At 42.3% G+C, this 19,829-nt stretch overlaps 1 protein-coding gene across 3 annotated transcripts in view; it reads right to left on the bottom strand.

The window, feature by feature from the left end:
- The window catches only part of LOC110985468 (uncharacterized), a 26,453-nt gene extending 6,624 nt beyond the window's left edge, over window positions 1–19,829 (bottom strand). Inside the window, exons 1-21 of one of the 3 annotated variants that reach the window (XM_022246507.2) lie at window positions 19,739–19,829; window positions 18,710–19,032; window positions 17,375–17,503; window positions 16,511–16,728; window positions 15,753–15,981; window positions 14,373–14,489; window positions 13,893–13,971; window positions 13,169–13,320; window positions 12,975–13,075; window positions 12,003–12,236; window positions 11,715–11,807; window positions 11,194–11,320; window positions 10,582–10,773; window positions 9,709–9,807; window positions 8,485–8,556; window positions 7,056–7,170; window positions 6,735–6,808; window positions 5,711–5,835; window positions 4,812–5,049; window positions 4,044–4,191; window positions 332–501 (exon numbers count right to left, since the gene is read on the bottom strand). In XM_022246507.2, the coding sequence (XP_022102199.2) occupies window positions 332–501; window positions 4,044–4,191; window positions 4,812–5,049; window positions 5,711–5,835; window positions 6,735–6,808; window positions 7,056–7,170; window positions 8,485–8,556; window positions 9,709–9,807; window positions 10,582–10,773; window positions 11,194–11,320; window positions 11,715–11,807; window positions 12,003–12,236; window positions 12,975–13,075; window positions 13,169–13,320; window positions 13,893–13,971; window positions 14,373–14,489; window positions 15,753–15,981; window positions 16,511–16,728; window positions 17,375–17,503; window positions 18,710–18,805 (2,808 nt within the window). In that variant the 5' untranslated portion in view covers window positions 18,806–19,032; window positions 19,739–19,829. Of the gene's footprint in view, window positions 1–331; window positions 502–4,043; window positions 4,192–4,811; window positions 5,050–5,710; window positions 5,836–6,734; window positions 6,809–7,055; window positions 7,171–8,484; window positions 8,557–9,708; window positions 9,808–10,581; window positions 10,774–11,193; window positions 11,321–11,714; window positions 11,808–12,002; window positions 12,237–12,974; window positions 13,076–13,168; window positions 13,321–13,892; window positions 13,972–14,372; window positions 14,490–15,752; window positions 15,982–16,510; window positions 16,729–17,374; window positions 17,504–18,709; window positions 19,033–19,428; window positions 19,533–19,738 lie in introns of those variants that run through there. The other 2 variants (XM_022246509.2, XM_022246511.2) reach the window with 2 other exon arrangements.

The following is a 19,829-nucleotide window of genomic DNA, read 5'->3' as shown; positions in this document are numbered from 1 at the left end:
AACCCAGTCCATCTCAACAGTGCCCAGATCAACCCAGCTCAACCCTCATCCCAGCCAAGTCAAGCCCAGCCCAGCCACATTTCACCATCTCAACCCATATTCCTACCCAGCCCACGTAGCCTAGCCCATGTAGCCCAGTACAGCCTAACCCAGTTGTGCCCTGCCCGTATCTCAGCCAGCCAATGCTGCCCAGCCTACAGAAGCCCTGTCCAGCCCAGCCCGCCCTGTCCAGCTCTGTCCAGCCCTGTCCAGCCCAGTCCAGCCCAGCCCTGTCCAGCCCAGCCCAGCCCTGTCCAGCCCAGCCCATCCTGTCCAGCTTAGCAAACCATACCTTCAGATACACATCTTCTTTCTTCCTAGCTGCATCCACCACATGTGAGAGGAATGTTGCCTTTTCAGTCTCCAAATCTTCATCACTCATATAACGGTCGCTGTCATCAAAATAGACACCCAGGACCACATACTGGTTCTGAGCGATCACACCAGTGATGTAGTCATATACTGTAACATGATATAAAACCCAAAGAAATTGAATCTTCCATTTACATTTCTCTTGTTGTCTTAACCACTTCATGCCGGGGTACCCAGTTTCTGGCACAAAGGCTTCATACACGAAACTGGGGGGGGGGCTCAAAATTGGACAAAAGAGCTGGGCTTTGTAACAAAAGACCGTACTCGGAACCAAAGACTGAGCTGCTGGGAATTGTCTAAATTTTTCAGTTGTCGATAGCGGAGGAAATCTGTCATTGTTTTGAAAGATTATACCACTGTTTGTGGCATTCACCGCGAGCCAATTAACACCGGGGACAAAAGCGCTCGCCTACGCTATTTATTAAATAAGTTCGGTGATGACAATCACATGTGGGGACCTTGTTAATTGTCACAAATGCCTGTAAGTATAAGGAATCTAATTATTTTCACTTTCACTTAATCTCCCTGTGTTATTTAATATCTTTATTACTTGATAAACCTCACCATAATGGGTGCAAGAATATTCACTGTGTAAATGAGTGGTATGGCCAGGCAGTAAGGCGCGCTTTCCGATTAGTTCCGGCCCACAGTGAAAACCATTCATTGACTCCGTGTCACGTCAGGTTTTGGTACGTATTTGTCACTGGAAATTTCAGCTTTTGGGGTGTCCGCCCTTCGGTAGTATGATGGCCCTGTAAGGCTATGGTGGGCCTAAATCTCCAGAACCTATGGTGAGTCTGTTCAATATTTTGTGAAGTTAGCCGGAGTATTTTGCTGCCTTTATTTTAGTGTTGTGCTGAAGTCATGTACTTTTTGGCCGCCATTGCTGCACGAATGTACCACTACAATTACTTAGTGTGAATTGTTGGGGTTTTTTTGTTATCACCTGTAGACAGGCATTGCACCAAGGGATTCTTTGCCAGGGATTCTTTGCCAGGGACTCTTTCCCAGAATCCTTATCAGAATTCTTTGCCAGGGATTCTTTACCTTGATCTTTATCAGAATTCTTTGCCAGGGATTCTTTGCCAAGATCCTTATCAGGATTCTTTGCCAGGGATTCTTTACCAGGATCCTTATCAGGATTCTTTGCCAGGGATTCTTTACCAGATTCTTTGCCAGGGATTCTTTACCAGGATGTTTATCAGGATTCTTTACTAGGGATTCTTTACCAGGATCCTTATCAGGATTTTTTGCCAGGGATTCTTTACCAGTATCCTTATCAGGATTCTTTGCCAGGGATTCTTTACCAGATTCTTTGCCAGGGAGGATGTTTATCAGGATTCTTTACTAGGGATTCTTTACCAGGATCCTTATCAGGATTCTTTACTAGGGATTCTTTACCAGGATCCTTATCAGGATTTTTTGCCAGGGATTCTTTACCAGTATCCTTATCAGGATTCTTTGCCAGGGATTCTTTACCAGATTCTTTGCCAGGGAGGATGTTTATCAGGATTCTTTACTAGGGATTCTTTACCAGGATCCTTATCAGGATTCTTTGCCAGGGATTCTTTACCAGGATCCTTATCAGGATTCTTTGCCAGGGATTCTTTGCCAGGATCCTTATCAGGATTCTTTACTAGGGATTCTTTACCGGGATCCTTATCAGGATTCTTTACCAGGGATTCTTTACCAGGATCCTTATCAGGATTCTTTGCCAGGGATTCTTTACCAGATTCTTTGCCAGGGATTCTTTACCAGGATGTTTATCAGGATTCTTTACTAGGGATTCTTTACCAGGATCCTTATCAGGATTTTTTGCCAGGGATTCTTTACCAGTATCCTTATCAGGATTCTTTGCCAGGGATTCTTTACCAGATTCTTTGCCAGGATCCTTATCAGGATTCTTTGCCAGGGATTCTTCACCGGGATCCTTATCAGGATTCTTTACCAGGGATTCTTTACCAGGATCCTTATCAGGATTCTTTGCCAGGGATTCTTTACCAGATTCTTTGCCAGGATCCTTATCAGGATTCTTTGCCAGGGATTCTTCACCGGGATCCTTATCAGGATTCTTTACTAGGGATTCTTTACCAGGATCCTTATCAGGATTCTTTGCCAGGGATTCTTTACCAGGATCCTTATCAGGATTCTTTGCCAGGGATTCTTTGCCAGGATCCTTATCAGGATTCTTTACTAGGGATTCTTTACCGGGATCCTTATCAGGATTCTTTACCAGGGATTCTTTACCAGGATCCTTATCAGGATTCTTTGCCAGGGATTCTTTACCAGATTCTTTGCCAGGGATTCTTTACCAGGATGTTTATCAGGATTCTTTACTAAGGATTCTTTACCAGGATCCTTATCAGGATTTTTTGCCAGGGATTCTTTACCAGTATCCTTATCAGGATTCTTTGCCAGGGATTCTTTACCAGATTCTTTGCCAGGATCCTTATCAGGATTCTTTGCCAGGGATTCTTCACCGGGATCCTTATCAGGATTCTTTACCAGGGATTCTTTACCAGGATCCTTATCAGGATTCTTTGCCAGGATCCTTATCAGGATTCTTTGCCAGGGATTCTTTACCAGATTCTTTGCCAGGATCCTTATCAGGATTCTTTGCCAGGGATTCTTCACCGGGATCCTTATCAGGATTCTTTACCAGGGATTCTTTACCAGTATCCTTATCAGGATTCTTTGCCAGGGATTCTTTACCAGATTCTTTGCCAGGGAGGATGTTTATCAGGATTCTTTGCCAGGGATTCTTTACCAGGATCCTTATCAGGATTCTTTGCCAGGGATTCTTTGCCAGGATCCTTATCAGGATTCTTTGCCAGGGATTCTTTACCGGGATCCTTATCAGGATTCTTTACCAGGGATTCTTTACCAGGATCCTTATCAGGATTCTTTGCCAGGGATTCTTTACCAGGATCCTTATCAGGATTCTTTGCCAGGGATTCTTTACCAGGATCCTTATCAGGATTCTTTGCCAGGGATTCTTTACCAGGATCCTTATCAGGATTCTTTGCCAGGGATTCTTTACCAGGATCTTTATCAGGATTCTTTGCCATATCTATCACATATGATGTTCGTCTAGTTTACGTTTAGGAATCAAGGCTTCACTAGAAATGTAGAGTTTTAAAGCCAAACAAGATGACCAAAGTGAGACTGGTTCCAGGTCCCCCTGTCTCATTTTGGACTCTTACAGACAGCAACTGGAACCAATCTCGGGCATTGAAATTTTTCAGGTTGAAGGGAGCAAGGTAAGTGGTTGGTCTGAGGTAGAACTATGTAAAATCTCTCTTTTGTGCGTATGTATGGTTCTGAAAAGAAGCAGACAGGACTCAATGTTTTGGACAGTATGCTCTGTCCTACTTATCTTAGGAACAATATGCGAAAACAATTTACATCGACCTCAGTGGTCTACTTCCACTAGTTTCTGCTAAGACCAACCCTCCTGCACACCAACCCCCAATGGCATTTGACTTTGGGAAAAAGAACTTCTTACTTCTTCTGTCCTACTCAAATTGTTAGTCTTATAAGAACCAGGTCAGGAGTAACATCAGCTAATTACAAAGGTTGTGTCTACATTTCACAAGAAAAATCTTCAAAAAATTGCTGGATCTGTAACTGACCTAGTTTGGCATACAGCTGGATGGCATCCCCATCTGCACCAATGTTCCCTCTGATGTAGTAATGGTCATAGAGATGTAGTATGTTGATGTAGGGTACCAGACGGCCATAGAAGGCACAGTTCTTTCCAATTGCTTGGCTAACCGCGATCTGAGAAAAAATTGTGTTTACCAGCATATCACTGATTGAAATCAACAGAAATGTCCACGGCTAACCTCACTAGCAGAACCAGCACATGAACCAATATGCGCACACACTCAAGTCGTCTGCACTGCCTGGTTCCGTCACACTTCGGTACTCTACACAGATCATTGGCCAAGAGGAGACAGGCTGGAATGAGACTCTTCACTCAAACAGACATTGGTCACGCATGCTCAGCGTGTCTTGTGCCAGATACATAAATCTGTGTGCTCATGCAGTAAGTTCCCAATAAAGGGATGCGACTTGTTCCTATTTCAATCATGCAAGGAACAGATTGGATCACATTTTAAATGGTCAATCAATAAAAGCAAGTGAGAGGTCAAAGACCAAGCTACAGCTAGGGTGCAAGCCCTACCAATCTGAGCCAGTAATATTTCCTCAATACCCTGAGATTCTTGAAGCATTTTCAATTATAAAAAGAAATACTCTGAAGCTTGTACTCATTTTAAACTCTTGCAGATGAAGCAGCATGTTGCTTGTTATCAAAAGGGACAACTTCTTGAAACAAAATCAACATTAAGTAAACTTGACCTGACATAAAAATCACTGCTTTATTGTCTTTGGTATACCTGAAACTGTCCCCGTCTTGCCGCCACCTCCCTGTTGGCTAATTTGTCAGTCAGTTTGGCAATCTTGACAAAGCCTAATGGCTCTGCATCCAACCCAGCCAATGAGCAATGGGACAGTCCATATGCCCCTATGCTGGTCACACCGTGGATGGTGTTGATGTGATCCACTAGTCTCACCTGCTCTGGATGCAGGAGTTTGGAGGACAGAGCAGAGTTGGTCTCTGAACACAGCTGCATTCTGAGAGGAAGAGGTCAATCAGTAAGTTCTTCTGCTTAAAGTTATGTGATTCTTAAGTGCATTTAAAATCATAAGGGTGTTGCCTACGTGCCCTGAGCAGAAGCACCCCCTCATCGGTTGAAAAGAGCCATATTGGTCAAACGAATTCACATTGTTGGTAGCGATGTGACTGTTGCACTTGCGTTCCATAGTCATTTGTGAACTAGCGATGCGCAGTTACTACCATTAATCTCCATTATGCAGCCCCAGTTGCTTGGAAACTTGCGCCCTCTCTTGGTGCAGCTCGGAGCCAATAGAGTACCCATGTGTCATGTCACATTGAACCAGGAAGTGTAGTGCTAATGAATGGAGTAAAACTTGGATTGGTTCATGCTTGAGCTGGTTCTTACATTGATGCCTGTATGTACACATGACGTATCTACTTCAGTTCTCTACAGACGGAACAAAAATTGAAGATGTGCAGTTGATGAGAACACTCATCACATATGTACACCATGCACATACTGGCAGAACAAACGACTACATACATCCAAAACACTTAGATCTTCAGTATGTCGAACAAACAGAAACTTCTTTAAGTTACTACAAGGAAACAAACTTCAGCTGTAATGTCGTGTTCATCTTAGTGCCACAAACAACCCTCTTTTCTTTTTTTTTTTACCTGTGAGCAGCTTGTCGGAGCACAGTGACGAGGCGAGGGTAAGGGTTTGGAGGGAGGCGATCGCCTGTCATCAACTCCAACAAGAACTCAAGCCAGACTTGGTCCAACTTGACGTCCACCATGAACTGCAGGGGGAAAAAAAAGAATCTCATTACATAAAACTCTTGTAAAATTGGTACAAACAGTAAAAATATGTTGCTTTTTGTGCATGGGAGCACATTCGTGACAGGCATATGGATAATAGACCAGTTGTGCTTGCTAAGTCACGTGACCTATAGTGCATATAAAATATCGAACATGTCGTGTTTTAAGTGTTGTTTAACAAAAATAAGGCCAATTTTCCATATAGCACTCAGCACATCAGAAGTCAAATTATTTATTTTACCAACCGTCAGCTTTATTTTTGGCAAATGACACTTATGACACATTTGCAATGAGGGACACTCATGTTTGTTGATGTTCAGTACCCACTATAGGTCATGTGACTTACCGGGCACAACTTGTTAATTGTTTGAGGATTTCAACCAATGAACAAAATTGCTAAATAGCATCAACAGAACCATTTTAGATCAGCTAGGAGTCTACCGGTTATGGTGGTTCTTACAATGCAAAATTTGGTACAAGGAAAATGGTTACATAGGCAAAAACATAATGCACGGATATTATGATTGAATGTGACTATTTTGGCCTGCCGATAAATGTGGATACATTCCTAATGATCCATCACATTCAAGCATGGCTGCTCCTTGTCAATACACTGAAGAACGGCAGCAAGACAATTCATATGGCCCTAACTTTGCCCCCTAAAAAAAAACCTTCACATCTTTAATATAAAGGACCTGAAGAGTGTCACCATAACAACTGTTCATCATTTCTTAAAGTAGGAACACCCTTTACAAAGTCACCTTTACAAAAAAATTCAATTTATGCACTATGCTCCTGGGCCCTCGTTGGTAATTCATACAATTCTCCGAGGAGTCAGGAAGTGAGAATAACAATCCTGGAGATGCTGTCCTACACACACCTGCATGAGGACTGCCTCTGTGACCATGATCCGAGGCCAGTTACTGAAGGATTTGACTTCCTCAACATCGATTACTGCAAGACAAGAAGCAGACAGGACAGACACTCAGACGAGGCAACAGAAATACATATGCCCTGAAGTCAAGTGAATGAACGAGTGTAATCTTCAATGTGGTTTTTTCTGACCCTAGTAGTGAAAATAAATACTGTCTGCATAGAATGTCTGCAGCCTTCACTGGTACATTGCCTCTTAACCTTAAATGAACAAAAATCAAACAAGGATAAGAGAAATTTGCTACGTATTCCTCAGCTGCACACTAACCAATATTTCTCTGCTGCACAATCTCCTTCGCTTCTACTCCATGATTTATCTTGACAGGGTCGGGAGTTGAAGCTGCGATGGACGTATTACTCTTGGAGGATTTACCTTGGTGTGGCTGGAAGACAGCGGAAACAATTAGATAACCAGCTCCTGCCACACGTGAATTCGGTCACGGTGTAATCTACTACTGATTTCATAGTAATTCTCTCAGGAAAAGTGTGACAAATAACTGGAAGGTGTTTGATGAGAGTGGACTGATAGATTTCATGTTTCCATTAAGATTTGTCCAAATCTACAATGAAATGACACCAACTCAGCTGTTCACCACTGTGCAGCTACCTATATTGCTTATACTCAAAGGTACTATCATGAAATCTTTTTTTTAGCAACTTTCAATTTATTCACTGAAGACGTCACATATTAACCGTAGCCACATGTTAACCGTAGCAGGGCCGACACATTATAGCGACAATTCAAATCATTTCATTTAATTGAATAGTTCTTCAACCCTACCACTGCTCCAAGTATTTTGAGAGGACTTCGCTGAATTTAACATATTAACTTTTGTTCAAAAATCAGACTAAAAATCTTACAAGGTTGGCAGCTTTGAGATATTGTTAGGCTTTTATTATCATTACATGCCTGTTAACGTACAACATACAAGAAGGTGATTTCCACGTGATTTTTAGGATGATGATAAACCATTTGATGCTGAATCTGCAGCACAAACAGCTTTGTTATTGTCAGGCTTGAGACTAGGCATGGTGGAAGTACCAAATATGAGGATGTTTGCTGTGACCCTGAGTGAACAATTCTCGAGAGTTGTCAAAAGAACTGAAGGTTTCACTCGTTAAAACGTCGAGCAAGACCTCCCGTTGTTTGAGAGCCACACTGACTCATAACAGAGATTGCATCACTGCAAACCTCCTCAAATGAAGCAGTGCCACTGAAACCACGCACACAATTCTGAACCAACCAGGCAAAGGTGGCTTCAAACTAATCTTTGAAGACGTTCCCATGCCTGAAATCTAATCTATGTCACTACATACAACCTCTAAATGCTGTAATTAACATAAGTGTAAAACAAAATCTCACAAGGCTTTGACTTTATCCGTTCCTAAATCCTTGTGTCCTAACAGAAAGATATTTGGGCAATTTGTTTCTCACAGCTCACAATGCAGCAGATGGTTTTAACAACGTCCCTTTGGTTCAGCAGCAGATGAAATGCTTTGATAAAGCCCATCACAACTTGTACTATTTAATTCCAAATAGTATCTTTAAACAGGAAAATATTAACAATAACAATGCAATGAGTTGTTCCTTGCAGAGCAAGATGTACCACTTCAACACAGTTTCTCACACAGATAGGAATTTATGAAGGAGAAAAATGAGTCTCTTCATGAAAACTGAGATGAATGGTCAGACCTACCTTCCTTTTGCTCCCATTAGTTGTTCCTGCAGCTTGTCTGTTGAAAGCTTCCCTGCACCCGCTCACTAAAGTCTAGCAATCCGAGGTAGCAAGCACACAGAGAAATGCAACAGGGCTTGGAAGTAGGTAAGGCTACGTTAATCCAGCCAGTGATCACAATTAGCAACTGCCCAACCATTTCCCATTTCTGATCTTAACTCTTTTTCAGCAATAAGAATATCCTGACTTTCATCACGTGTATGCCTGAAGAGCTGAAGTTGAATTTTGTTGAACTTTTGTCACATAATTCTGCTATTGTGTATGGCACCAAAAAAGAGTATAAACATAAGCTGTAAACCATGTCTGAAATTCTAAGGGTAATAATACGTCTCTAACAAAATAAGACATCTGCTGATAATCGTCTTTTGACGTTTATTTGTGTAGTGTCTTTTTAAAAAAATTTCTCTCCAAGAGTAAGTGAGTTGATTCCGTCAAGTGTCCATTCTTTGGAAACTCACTGGCCATTAGCTCTGAGTAACAGAAAGGAGATATTTTGAATTCTACAGAGCAATGAAAGCGGATGAAATAGTTTTGCCAAGTGATACCTTATTTGCATATTCACTTCACCTTTTACATGTTCATTATACAAATTAAACTTGATGCATTTTTACACATTAGTAAAAGATGCATGGTTAATGCATTCCACATATGAATCAGCCCGCAACAGGCCAGACGGTAGCCGAATAAGAGGCAGTTTCACCACTTAACCACCACAGGTCACATACATGATGAATCCTAACAGAATGAAGCATGTTCTAAACGTAAATCAATTATAACGAAGCACACAAGGGAATGTCTGCAGGCTGATTCCAGTGCATTTTGCATGAAAACAAGCATGAGTGTTAATGGCAAGCTCTACACCCATATTAGTAAGCATTGGAAGAGCTTTTGTTGCAGAAGACTAAGTGTCCTTTTAAGCACATTCATTCGAGAACACTGCAAATTTCTACGGCATTTTCACAGCAATTCATTGAAAACTGAATAATGATGCTTGTATTGAATGTGCAAACCCAGCTTGGGATCCATCTCAATGATTATCTCACCATTTTTTACTGTTCTCTTGATGAAAACTACAGCATACTCAGAGTAAATTGCAAGCTTTCATTCAACCTAGGGAACGCGGTATGTCTACGGAGAATGCTGCATGACGTGACTCAAAACTGATAAGGAGATGTCTTGAAATACCTTGAAATTCAGACGTTTGAAGAAAAACATGGCATCCTCTATCAGCAGGAACTGCAGTGAAGTGCAGTAGTTTTGAATGAACTGCAACGTGTTCAAGTCCTGGAGAGACAAGGCACAAGTAGGAATATGAAGCCGAACACGCATGGACTTGGTATTTCTGCTTCGGCTTATTATTTCAAGAAACTCCAGACTGGGAGTAATCAGTGTATTTGAGCAGTGCTTTGTAGCCTAGCCGCGTTTCATAACGCTGATACAGCTCGTGCGCACTGGAATGCATGCACTGGAGCAAAGTGTATGCACAATTCCAATGTATGCTGACCAAGTTAGTCTACAGACTAATCCGGCTAGACGCCATAACTGCGGTGGCACTGCACTCACATGCACATTCTTCAGTTTGACGCCTGCGTGCATGTGGCAAATCATGACACCCTACTGGTCGAAGGGGCATGTAACGAGCGTGTACCACCTGTCCATGAGCGTTGTGCCACGCAGTGATGGCTTCTAATTATGGTGGTCGAATTATGGCATCATTTTGGCATCCTGATGAAACGGACATTGTGTGGATGAAAAATATCGAGGTTTCGCTTGTTGCAAGATTTTTCAAACGGCCTGTAATTCAAAAGTGACTCCAGACACATTTTGCGGAGCAGGATGCATTTAGTCAAAACGTGAGAACCAACTTGAACTACATCAGAGCAATGATGGTGTCACATAAAATACGGTCTCTCACCAAATATGGTCCCTTCTTTCTTTACTTAAACCCTTGTGCTTGTCAGATGTCATTGTCCTGTCCACTAATTGGAAGAGTCCATTTTCTGTACGAAGAAGTGAGAAAAAGGATTTTTGGGGGGTCTTGAACAAATCTATACTTACCAGTGACTTTAAGATCAATTTGCTGGGGTCTGATGAATCCGGCACTAGCATCTGCTCCATGACCTTGCCAAGGACAGTGTGAGCGACATGGAACTCTGAGGATCTTGCGTGTAACTCTGGATCAACAGTTGCCAGTAACTTGGTCTTGTACTCGGCGAACTGCTTGGTCAATAACCTCTGATCGTCAGAATTCTATGGCCATACCAAGATGACGGAAAATTAATTCACTGGTGTGACAGTGGGTACCACGGGCAATTTACTGGACAACTGGCCAGCTCTGTAAACATGCAATGCTTGTTGCAATTTCAAAATGGATAAAAATTGTTGGCGGAAGTCACTGCTTACAACTGACATTAAATTACCATATAGCAGATCACCAGTACAGTAATCTCAACTAGCCCTCAACACCGTTGTAGGTGGCAGAAAATTATAAAACACATTCTCAGAGTTTGAAACTCTGGTTCATTGATATTACAAATTTCAGAGTATTTGTATGGAGAAAGATGCCAGATGTTAAATTCACACAAATGGATATAAAGTGATTTGCTTTAGCGCCACCATTTTAGCAGTTACACAGCGTTTGACCCCGAGGCCTGGTGGCTGAAGTCATACCTTTTGGTTTGTGGTATGAGCCAGAAGTTGTAAGGTTGAGTTGAGAACTGTAGTTGTGTGAAATGACGCAGCTGTGCTGTGTAGAAATCGATACACTTCAATCCTGACCTCTGACCCTTCAACGCTACTGCAGATATAAAAATAGCAGCCAGAAACTCACTATTTTACATTTTTTTTCATGCCGTGGGAAATCAAAATCCTAAACTCTTGCAATGTTTAGAGGTAATTAAGTCTAAATCTTTGAGCAGCGAGAGTCAGGTTGGTGGAAAGGTACTAGGTTCAAATCCCACCCAGGCTTAACATGTAGACTGGATTATCAGTCTCTACCTGATATCATGAATCTTCTGCGGAATGTTCTTCCAGGGTCCCCCCTCTAAAATTTGATATTTCTTCTCTCAAGATTTCTTGGTCTTTTGGCTACAATGTTTGTTCACTTTTGATGAACCCTTGGCTCTATAACCAGACAGGACCAAAATAAAAACAGAAATAGTGAGTAAATGAAGTTAATAGTAGGATCTTACCTGTCTGAGAGGGCCAATAAAAGGGTAAGATGAGCCAGTCGGAAGGCGTCTCTGACTGGGTGCAACTTAGCTATTTGCCGCTGCCATTTCTCTCTGCACACAAGAACAGAAATTAATTTATCACAAAATATGTGAACAAGAAAAGGAATCAGCTACCATGTTTCATTTGGCCAAAGGAGGTGGCACATGTATAAATTGATTTTTAAAGTAGCACAAAAATCATGCCGCCATTGAGTTGATTAAAGGCATGATCTGGGGTTAGGTCTTGATAGGAACGCTAGAACTCACCGGATTGGTTCTCTGACCTCACCAGTGTAGATCAGGTCATTCCCATCGTCCCTCTCAGCTTCATGCAGTGAAGCTAGGCTGTCTTCCATGTCAGGCCTCTGCCTGTTGGCAGCGGTCTGGTTGGTATTATCCTGGAGCCGTTTCAGCGTCATGACATAAGCCTCGGCATGGGCCTTCTTGAGGAAGACACCCTCGTACAGGGTCATGTAGGGCAGCTCAGCAAAACTCCTAAACCTGTAGATTCAGTGAGTTAAATGACTCATAAGTCCGAGTAGTCTTATCAACAGCAAGCTAGAGCATTTTTCAAATTGCATCTTTCTCTGTTTCAGCCTTCATCTCAGGCACTAGAATCAGTTCCAACAGCTATGGTTGGAACCATATGGAATTTTAATCTCGTTTCAGATAAAATGACATTTTGTGAGAAAAGATGGAGCTGCATTGAATACAAAGGTCCCAATTCAAGAGATTATGTTCACAAACTAAAGCCAGAAGTTGAAGCCAAAGATATAGCTAAGATTTTAAACCCCCTCCCATCAGACTCAAGCAGTAACAACGATGGTCACACTTTAAAAAGCGTGACAGTGAAAACAAAACAAAACAAAAAAATGCAGAAAACCAACCCTAAAAACTTTCGAGAATTCAGGAGAGGCTCTCCTAATCCAAGGCTAGATACTGCTTACTGCAGTGGAGCAGTCAATGACCCAAGGCAGGAAACTTCACAGAGGCACTGGAGGCAAATTGCCTCTGGTCTTTGCCTTGATGCCTACTGAAATGTTCCCACAGACAAGTTGATTTCCTAATACTGGGACCCTTTGCAAGGGAAGGCTTGCCTTGACCCTTCGAGAACAAAGTTCCTGCCATCATGGCCATTTCAGCAAAGTACATGTCTGTGCCTCAGAATACCGAAGTGTAAAAAAACCACTGCCGTAACTACAAAACTACACTTGAATTCACCTTTGTGCTCATACTCACTTTTCCTTTTCTGAATTCTCAGAGGTTTCCACAAAGTGTAAAATAAACTGCTTGTTTCCAGTGCGGTATTCGTTGTTTTCATGGTCAAGGAGAAACAAACACTGAAAAGTACAAGAATTTAAAGGCTTTCAATGTACAACTTTAGTGTGAACATTTTTTGTTCATTTTCAGTTTACCAATGACAGTTCACTTACCTGTATTACAATTGGTCGTTTCTGTAGAACAGCATCTCTCACCGTGTCCCAGAATTCATCCCATTTCTCCCTGGCCTGTTCAACGGTCCAAAACTCAATTTCGCTAGAGTTGGTGACCTGGCTATTAGGTCCAGATTTTGGCACAAGAATTCCTGTGCAGAATCACAACTTGAGTTGTCATAAAACAGGTCTTGAAATGTGGGGCAGGTCTTAAAACCCGAGTCACAAATTACAAAAAAAAAAAACTGCCTAAGAATGTGGAAAGATTATTACATGTTAGCAAGAGCTTCACTTGTTCAAACTAAGAACAAGCAACATGAACACGAGCAACAGCCTAGAAATGTCAGGTGTACCCATTTGAGAATCGTTCCAGTTTGGAATGGGCAAAGAATGTGATGCATTTCCAATATTCTAAACACTGTCCATGTCTCAATCAATCATCTATGACTGGGAATAACACGTGATGATGGAAATGTACAAACCCACTAGCTTTTTCTCAATAAAAGTTGAAAATGCCACGTGCACCCATTTGAGAATTGTTTCAGATCAGAACGGGGGGTATGTAATACAGTCCAAACTAGAACATACCTCATTTGCATTCTGATCACAACGGGAAAATATCACATTGGAGACACTCCATAAAGTAGATGTCGGTTCAATAAATAAAAGACTCCTGCACCATACTTTTCTAACATCACTCAAAAACTGAAACGTTTACAATTACCTAAGATCTTGTGAGGACAGTCTGTTGATAAGTGCCGACGGATGTCCTCAGATATGCAGCTGTTGAAGATCAACAAAGCCTGGATGGAGATCCAAATGAACATATTAACAATACAATATCCTGATCACAAAAAAATCTTAACACCCGTCACCCACGGGCAATTCAAGTAATCAGCGGGCGAGGTCACTCACTATGAATACGGAAACATGCACTCCTTTCTCGTCTTCAACCAAGACTGATTCACCTAATTTGGAAATGTAGCCACTTGGTTGAATTTTGAGCTGGGTGGATTTGCTTTTGGAAACAAAACACTGCAGAGGCCAACTGCATGGCCTTAAAAATGGTCGAACGGTTAGTTAACACTCACATTAAATACCTTGGACCCACGGCAGCAAGCAAAATAAAGCACAAAAACCCAACACTGACCAAATTGCATCTCAAAGAATTCCCTGTGGTTAAAACAATACTAAAGCAGCTCACCGTTTGAACATCTGGACCATAAATAATGTACTCCACTCTCAGGTCTACAGAAGGTACCTCATGATAAATCGTCCCTGTGAAAGCAGCTGGCCCAACTATGGCAACCAAAATCTGACCCTGAATTATGAAAAAGGAATGATAATCCTGTATCTATGAATATAGCTTTATTTGAGGGTCGTTAGTTGGTGTTGCTATTCTTAATTCAAAATATTCAATCTAGCAAAGCAGCCAGCCATTTTGGCTGGTTCAAGAAGAATAAGGAACCGGTTTGCTATGGGCCTCAAGCTGGACCAAGAGAGGGCGCTACATCCTCAGCAATGGAGGCTACTTTGGTACTAACTAACGAACGACTGGAAATGCAAGCGTTACAGTGGCTCACTACCAACAAAATGAATACCCCCCGACCAACGTGGCTCTTTTCAACCAATGAGGGGGTGCTCCTGCTCAAGGCGGAGAGTGGCAACCTGTCCAAATGATGGATCACAACCAGAAGTCCCACGTCCGTCTGCCTCAAGCAAAGCACCCCCTCATCGGTTGAAAAGAGTCGGATTGGTCGGGAGCGTTCATTTTGTCGGTAGTGATGTGACTGACATTCGCCAACCAACAAAGTTTAGTTCCTACCAAAGGAACCTTTGTTGCTAAGAAAATAGGGTCCTCTCTTGGTCCAGCCTGATGAGACCCAAAAAGCCACGATGATTCTTCTTTGCATTGTACATGTGTGCGTTTATCAGAAGTTTATTTGCAGTGAGCCCTATGACAATATGATGCCCAGGCTATATCAAGGTAGTCTGCAGAATACAGACAGCATAACTACTGGGCAGGTAAAAATGGTAGAAAAGGTAAAAATGTTACCAAACTAACCACTTCCTGACTGTTTCACTTTTGGCCCCAAAAAGCAATATAATACATTGCTTTGTTCAAAAGTCAGGGTATATTATTAGCCAACTTTTCCAATAACTTAACAAATTCTGTCTCTCGTCAGCTATTTGTTCACTATTTTGTGTAATACATCTCACCGTAACCTTACATTTTGCAGCCCTGGGAGGCCCTGTTGAGAAGCAATGTTTACTTCAACAGGGCGTGCAACAGTCAAGTTTAACACATGGTCTGCCTCTACAGACTTCCTCGATGTTGAGTGTATAAAAAGCCAATACAGTACAAGACCTAGTTGTTTACACGTCTATTGGCAGAGGGTAAAGGCATGCCCATTGGTTTAAGCCATCAGCTGTCCGTACACATATCGATTGCCATAATGTGGCCTCTGGTATGAAATGCCTCTTGCCAAAGCACAGTGGTGCCAGGACCACACGACATTTTCAAAGATACAAGGGTCTTTTTTAAAGGGGAGACAACTTTTCCCAAAGTTGTCCAAGAACTTACACTGTACTCTTGTTGCTCATCGGAGAGGACAAGTTTCGTTGGAGTTTCGTCCTCAATCAGGGAATCGTAACGCTTCAATGCCTGCGGGTTGACTGCATTGATCACAGGCTCTAGACCCCAGGCATTGCTGTGACCTTTGACCCCATAGATGTGGGGTGTGGTTGTCGACTGCAGCTGGCTAGTAAGTGTTGCCTGGATGGCTTTAGTGGTTTGAGCAAACATGTGGAACCTGTGGGTGAAAGGGAAACTGGTATAATGTGGAAAGACATTTGTTACACTGCAGCTGAAAAACACTAGCTATGAAGAGGTTGAAACAATGGTTCCCACAGGCCGCTAAGCTCAACACGGGAAAATCTCTTTCTACCACTCCTTCAGCCTCCCAAGCCAAGTCACATTACTCTGTGACAAAAGAACTATACATCTGCAACTGTTTGTCCTCTTATATTAAACCCACTTTTGACAACTTGTAAAAGTACTTAAGATGAACTAGATTGTAAGGCCTTGCGCTTTAAGCACATCCAAACTCATGTATGTGATCTAAGCATTGAATCCATGGGCCAATGCTGTTTTGCCCATAGTACTGTGACATCTTTTAACAACAGCAATCCGGCACAGTTGCTGAAAAACTGGAATTTTACTCATGCACTAAATATGTGCCCAACTGCGAAGAAAGATAACTGGAAAAGAAACGGCAATTCCAACACTGGTACAAAAAAACTTGTACTGATGAGAGCTGACCTTTTTGACTTACAACTTACCTCTCGGCATCATGTCTGATTTGTCTCACAAACTCGGGGTATGGATTGTAGGGAAGACTCTCCTGTCTCAGGACTGACTGGCAGACCGCCATCATGGCATTCATGAGGTTGGTCTCCGTCATGTACTTGGTCAATACCTCAATCTCGGCAGCAACCTTGGGATCGGAGGGCTGGCGGTAAGAGTAACGCTTCTTGGAGGGTGGAACAGGATTGCTTAGCTGTGATTAGAAAAAAGATCACAGAGTAAGGGCTCAACTTGGGAGATCATCTCAGTAATTCGAGGAAAGAGCAATCTCGGAGAACATCTTGCAATAGAGTTCTCCACATCTCAACAATGCGAGGACATAGCAGTCGAGGACAGCTTGCTTGGAATAGAGTTCCCCACATCTCAACAATGTGAGGACATAGCAGTCGAGGACAGCTTGCTTGGAATAGAGTTCCCCACATCCCAACAATGCGAGGACATAGCAGTGTTGTAGTCGCTACCACTTAAGACCTTCCTAGACCACAGAAGACCTCCAGTCTGAATTCAAGTCACAAGCTATTCAAATGAACTGCGACAAAAGCATTCCTTTGTCATTGGTCACACTGTCACTTATGACTGGTCTTGTGATGGTCTCGACTACAAGACTGGGACATAGCAGTCTAGGATAGCTACCTTGAAATCAACAATGCAAGGACACAGTAGTCTAGGATAGCTACCTTGAAATAGAATTCACCACATTTCAACAATGCGAGGACACAGTAGTCTAGGATAGCTTACTTGGAATAGAGCTCACCACATCTCAACAATGCGAGGACACAGTAGTCTAGGATAGCTTGCTTGGAATAGAGTTCACCACATCTCAACAATCATGTTTTTACCTGTTTATTTTCTGTTGGTGTTGTCTCACTTCTCTCTGCTTCTTGGATACTGTCTTGTTGGAGCGGCCGTTGCTGTTGTTGTTGAGATGGCCTTCTGGACATGCTTGTTGTCATTGGTCGGTAGTTTGCCTGGACAATGAAGCAGGGAGGAAGAAATATCCAAATCTGGGTAGGAAAAATAACTACTGAGGTGGCGAAACAGCTTAAAAACAAATACAAATAAAGATAAAAGATGCTGACTTTGAAACATAAATCTGTGACTATGATTAGGGAATTGGGGGCTGGAAGAGGTAGAAAAGATCAAAATTGGATTTTTCAGCAAAAAAACCCACCTACTTTAAGTTTGAATTCAGTTGCACTTGTTCGTTTCATGTACAGTGACACATTCCTTTATCCCTGGCTTTGAACATAACTGGAACACCCAGCCGTAGGCAAAGCAATAGTCGGCTGGATCCATCACAAAGCACTGATTATGTTGAGTACACTTAAAGATACCAGAAACAGCCTGTAACAAGCAAAATTTGCTAAATGATATACACTATGACATGGCTTGTTCCTAGCTAATTCTAGGGCCCTTGATATTTTTACAAGATTTAAAGAGGTACTCAGGACCAGTGCAATGTTATCTTTGTGCTTCAGGAAACACTGAATTGTAGAATCAGAGCATTTGTAAGGCCCAAAGTATCTAACAATATCCATTACTCCAAGGCGATGTGCTGTTATGCAATCAAAGTACTCCTGAAACCATCTAAGCTCCCTGGGGAGTACGCAGCTCAATGTTGCTATTTTTGGTGCAAATGGCCAAGCTTGATAACCTTACATTTGTCTGTCTTTCAGTAGCGTAGCTAGGATTTTACTAGTGGGAGCACAAAGGGGGCACCAGTATCTTGGGGGGGGGGGCACCAGCCTTCAGTGGTATGGCTTTTGGGGGCAAGTTTTTGTTTGCCTTGTTCAATATCCATTCATCCATTTTTTTTTTCAGTGGGGAAGGGGAGCACCTTGGGGGCACTCCTACCCTACCCTCCCCCGTGGCTATGCCACTGCTGCCTTTACATGATCCTATTCACTCCCAAGTGGAAAGTACCTAAGATCATATAGGTAACCATCTGCAAGGATTTGTGAATGGCCATTTTTAACATCTGGACATGATCGGGCGATCTGCTATCGCCTGACCATGTCCAAATGTTTACAAAGGAGATTTGTGGAGTCAAAGTTATTCAGACTAGATCAAAAGCTACAAACCCCAACAATGAAACATGTCCCCATGGGCAGAATCCGTGCACATGCACTACAATCTAATACTTTTCCATGAGATGTTCAAGTCAGGTAATATACCTTTCCTGTTGGTTGACCGACCGTTGACCATCGTCTGCTTGGTGCAGCAGGTGGCCTGCCTCTTAGACTTTGTCTTGAGTTGTACTGAGAGGCCATTGCAGCCCACTGTTGAACAATCAACAGATTCCTGACGCTCTAGGCCTGTGTCATTTTTCATTCAAATGTTTCAAAGCAATAAGTGGTGATTATTTTGGAAGAAGGTTTGAAAGGAAGCGCACACAAACAAAAGCGTCCTGACACGTGGAAGAGGAAACTTAAGGAAAACTTTTGGATTTTATTTTTTCCAACTGCTGCTCCTCAGGGCTCATGTTGAAATCGGTTATCTGAAAATAGAAAGAAACTAACAATTAACAAGATTCATGTCCATGAAGATACAGTTGCCAGGTCCCTTATTTCGCCACTTGTCTTAGGCCTCCTGTGAAAACCAATGCGACTTGACAATAGGTGGCAAAATTAGTGACCTGGCAACTAGACTATACGATCAAGGACAATCAACTTGTTTGAAATTAGTGATTTAGGTCTGCACTGGTTGCAACTTGAACCAACTGCAACCATCCCTCTGAATTTCATTCCACTCCAACAGTACTACCACAACTGTTGGCTACTTTTTGGAAGGACATCACATGTAATTGTAACCTAGCTTTGGACATGTTGGAGGCACACGACTTGAGTGATGTGATTATTCAGCCCATTGTGAGGATGTACTCTAGCTGGTTTACCTTTGAATGAAATTCATTTGTAGGATAATCACCTCAGGAAGACAAGAGGCCTTGAGGTACCCCCAGAACGTCCAACAGTTCTGGGGGTTGCCTCGGGGGAAAAGGCCAAACGTATCGCGTTAGGCAAGAGTCAAGATTGCAGCCGAACACGCGCAGGCGACGTGAATGTAGACCACAGATATTTCGGGCTAAGATTTCAGGCTACAATAGAATTGATTTTGGAAAATCAAAAATAGCGCATAACACAGGATAAAAATAATATTACTATTTCCCGGACCAAACAGACTACCTAACATTCGATGGGCCTTACCTGAGGCTGAGCGACGATTTGTCGGCAAACAAGAAGCGTCCATGTTGTCAAGCAATTAACATGTACATGTTCACACTGATCTCTACTATAC

This window comes from Acanthaster planci, linkage group LG09 (genome assembly GCF_054643075.1).
Source record: "Acanthaster planci isolate LZ-2023a linkage group LG09, COTS_SCS, whole genome shotgun sequence".
NCBI lineage: Eukaryota > Metazoa > Echinodermata > Asteroidea > Valvatida > Acanthasteridae > Acanthaster > Acanthaster planci.
Note: the sequence above shows the minus strand (reverse complement) of the source record. Positions and strands in the feature narration are given on the sequence as shown.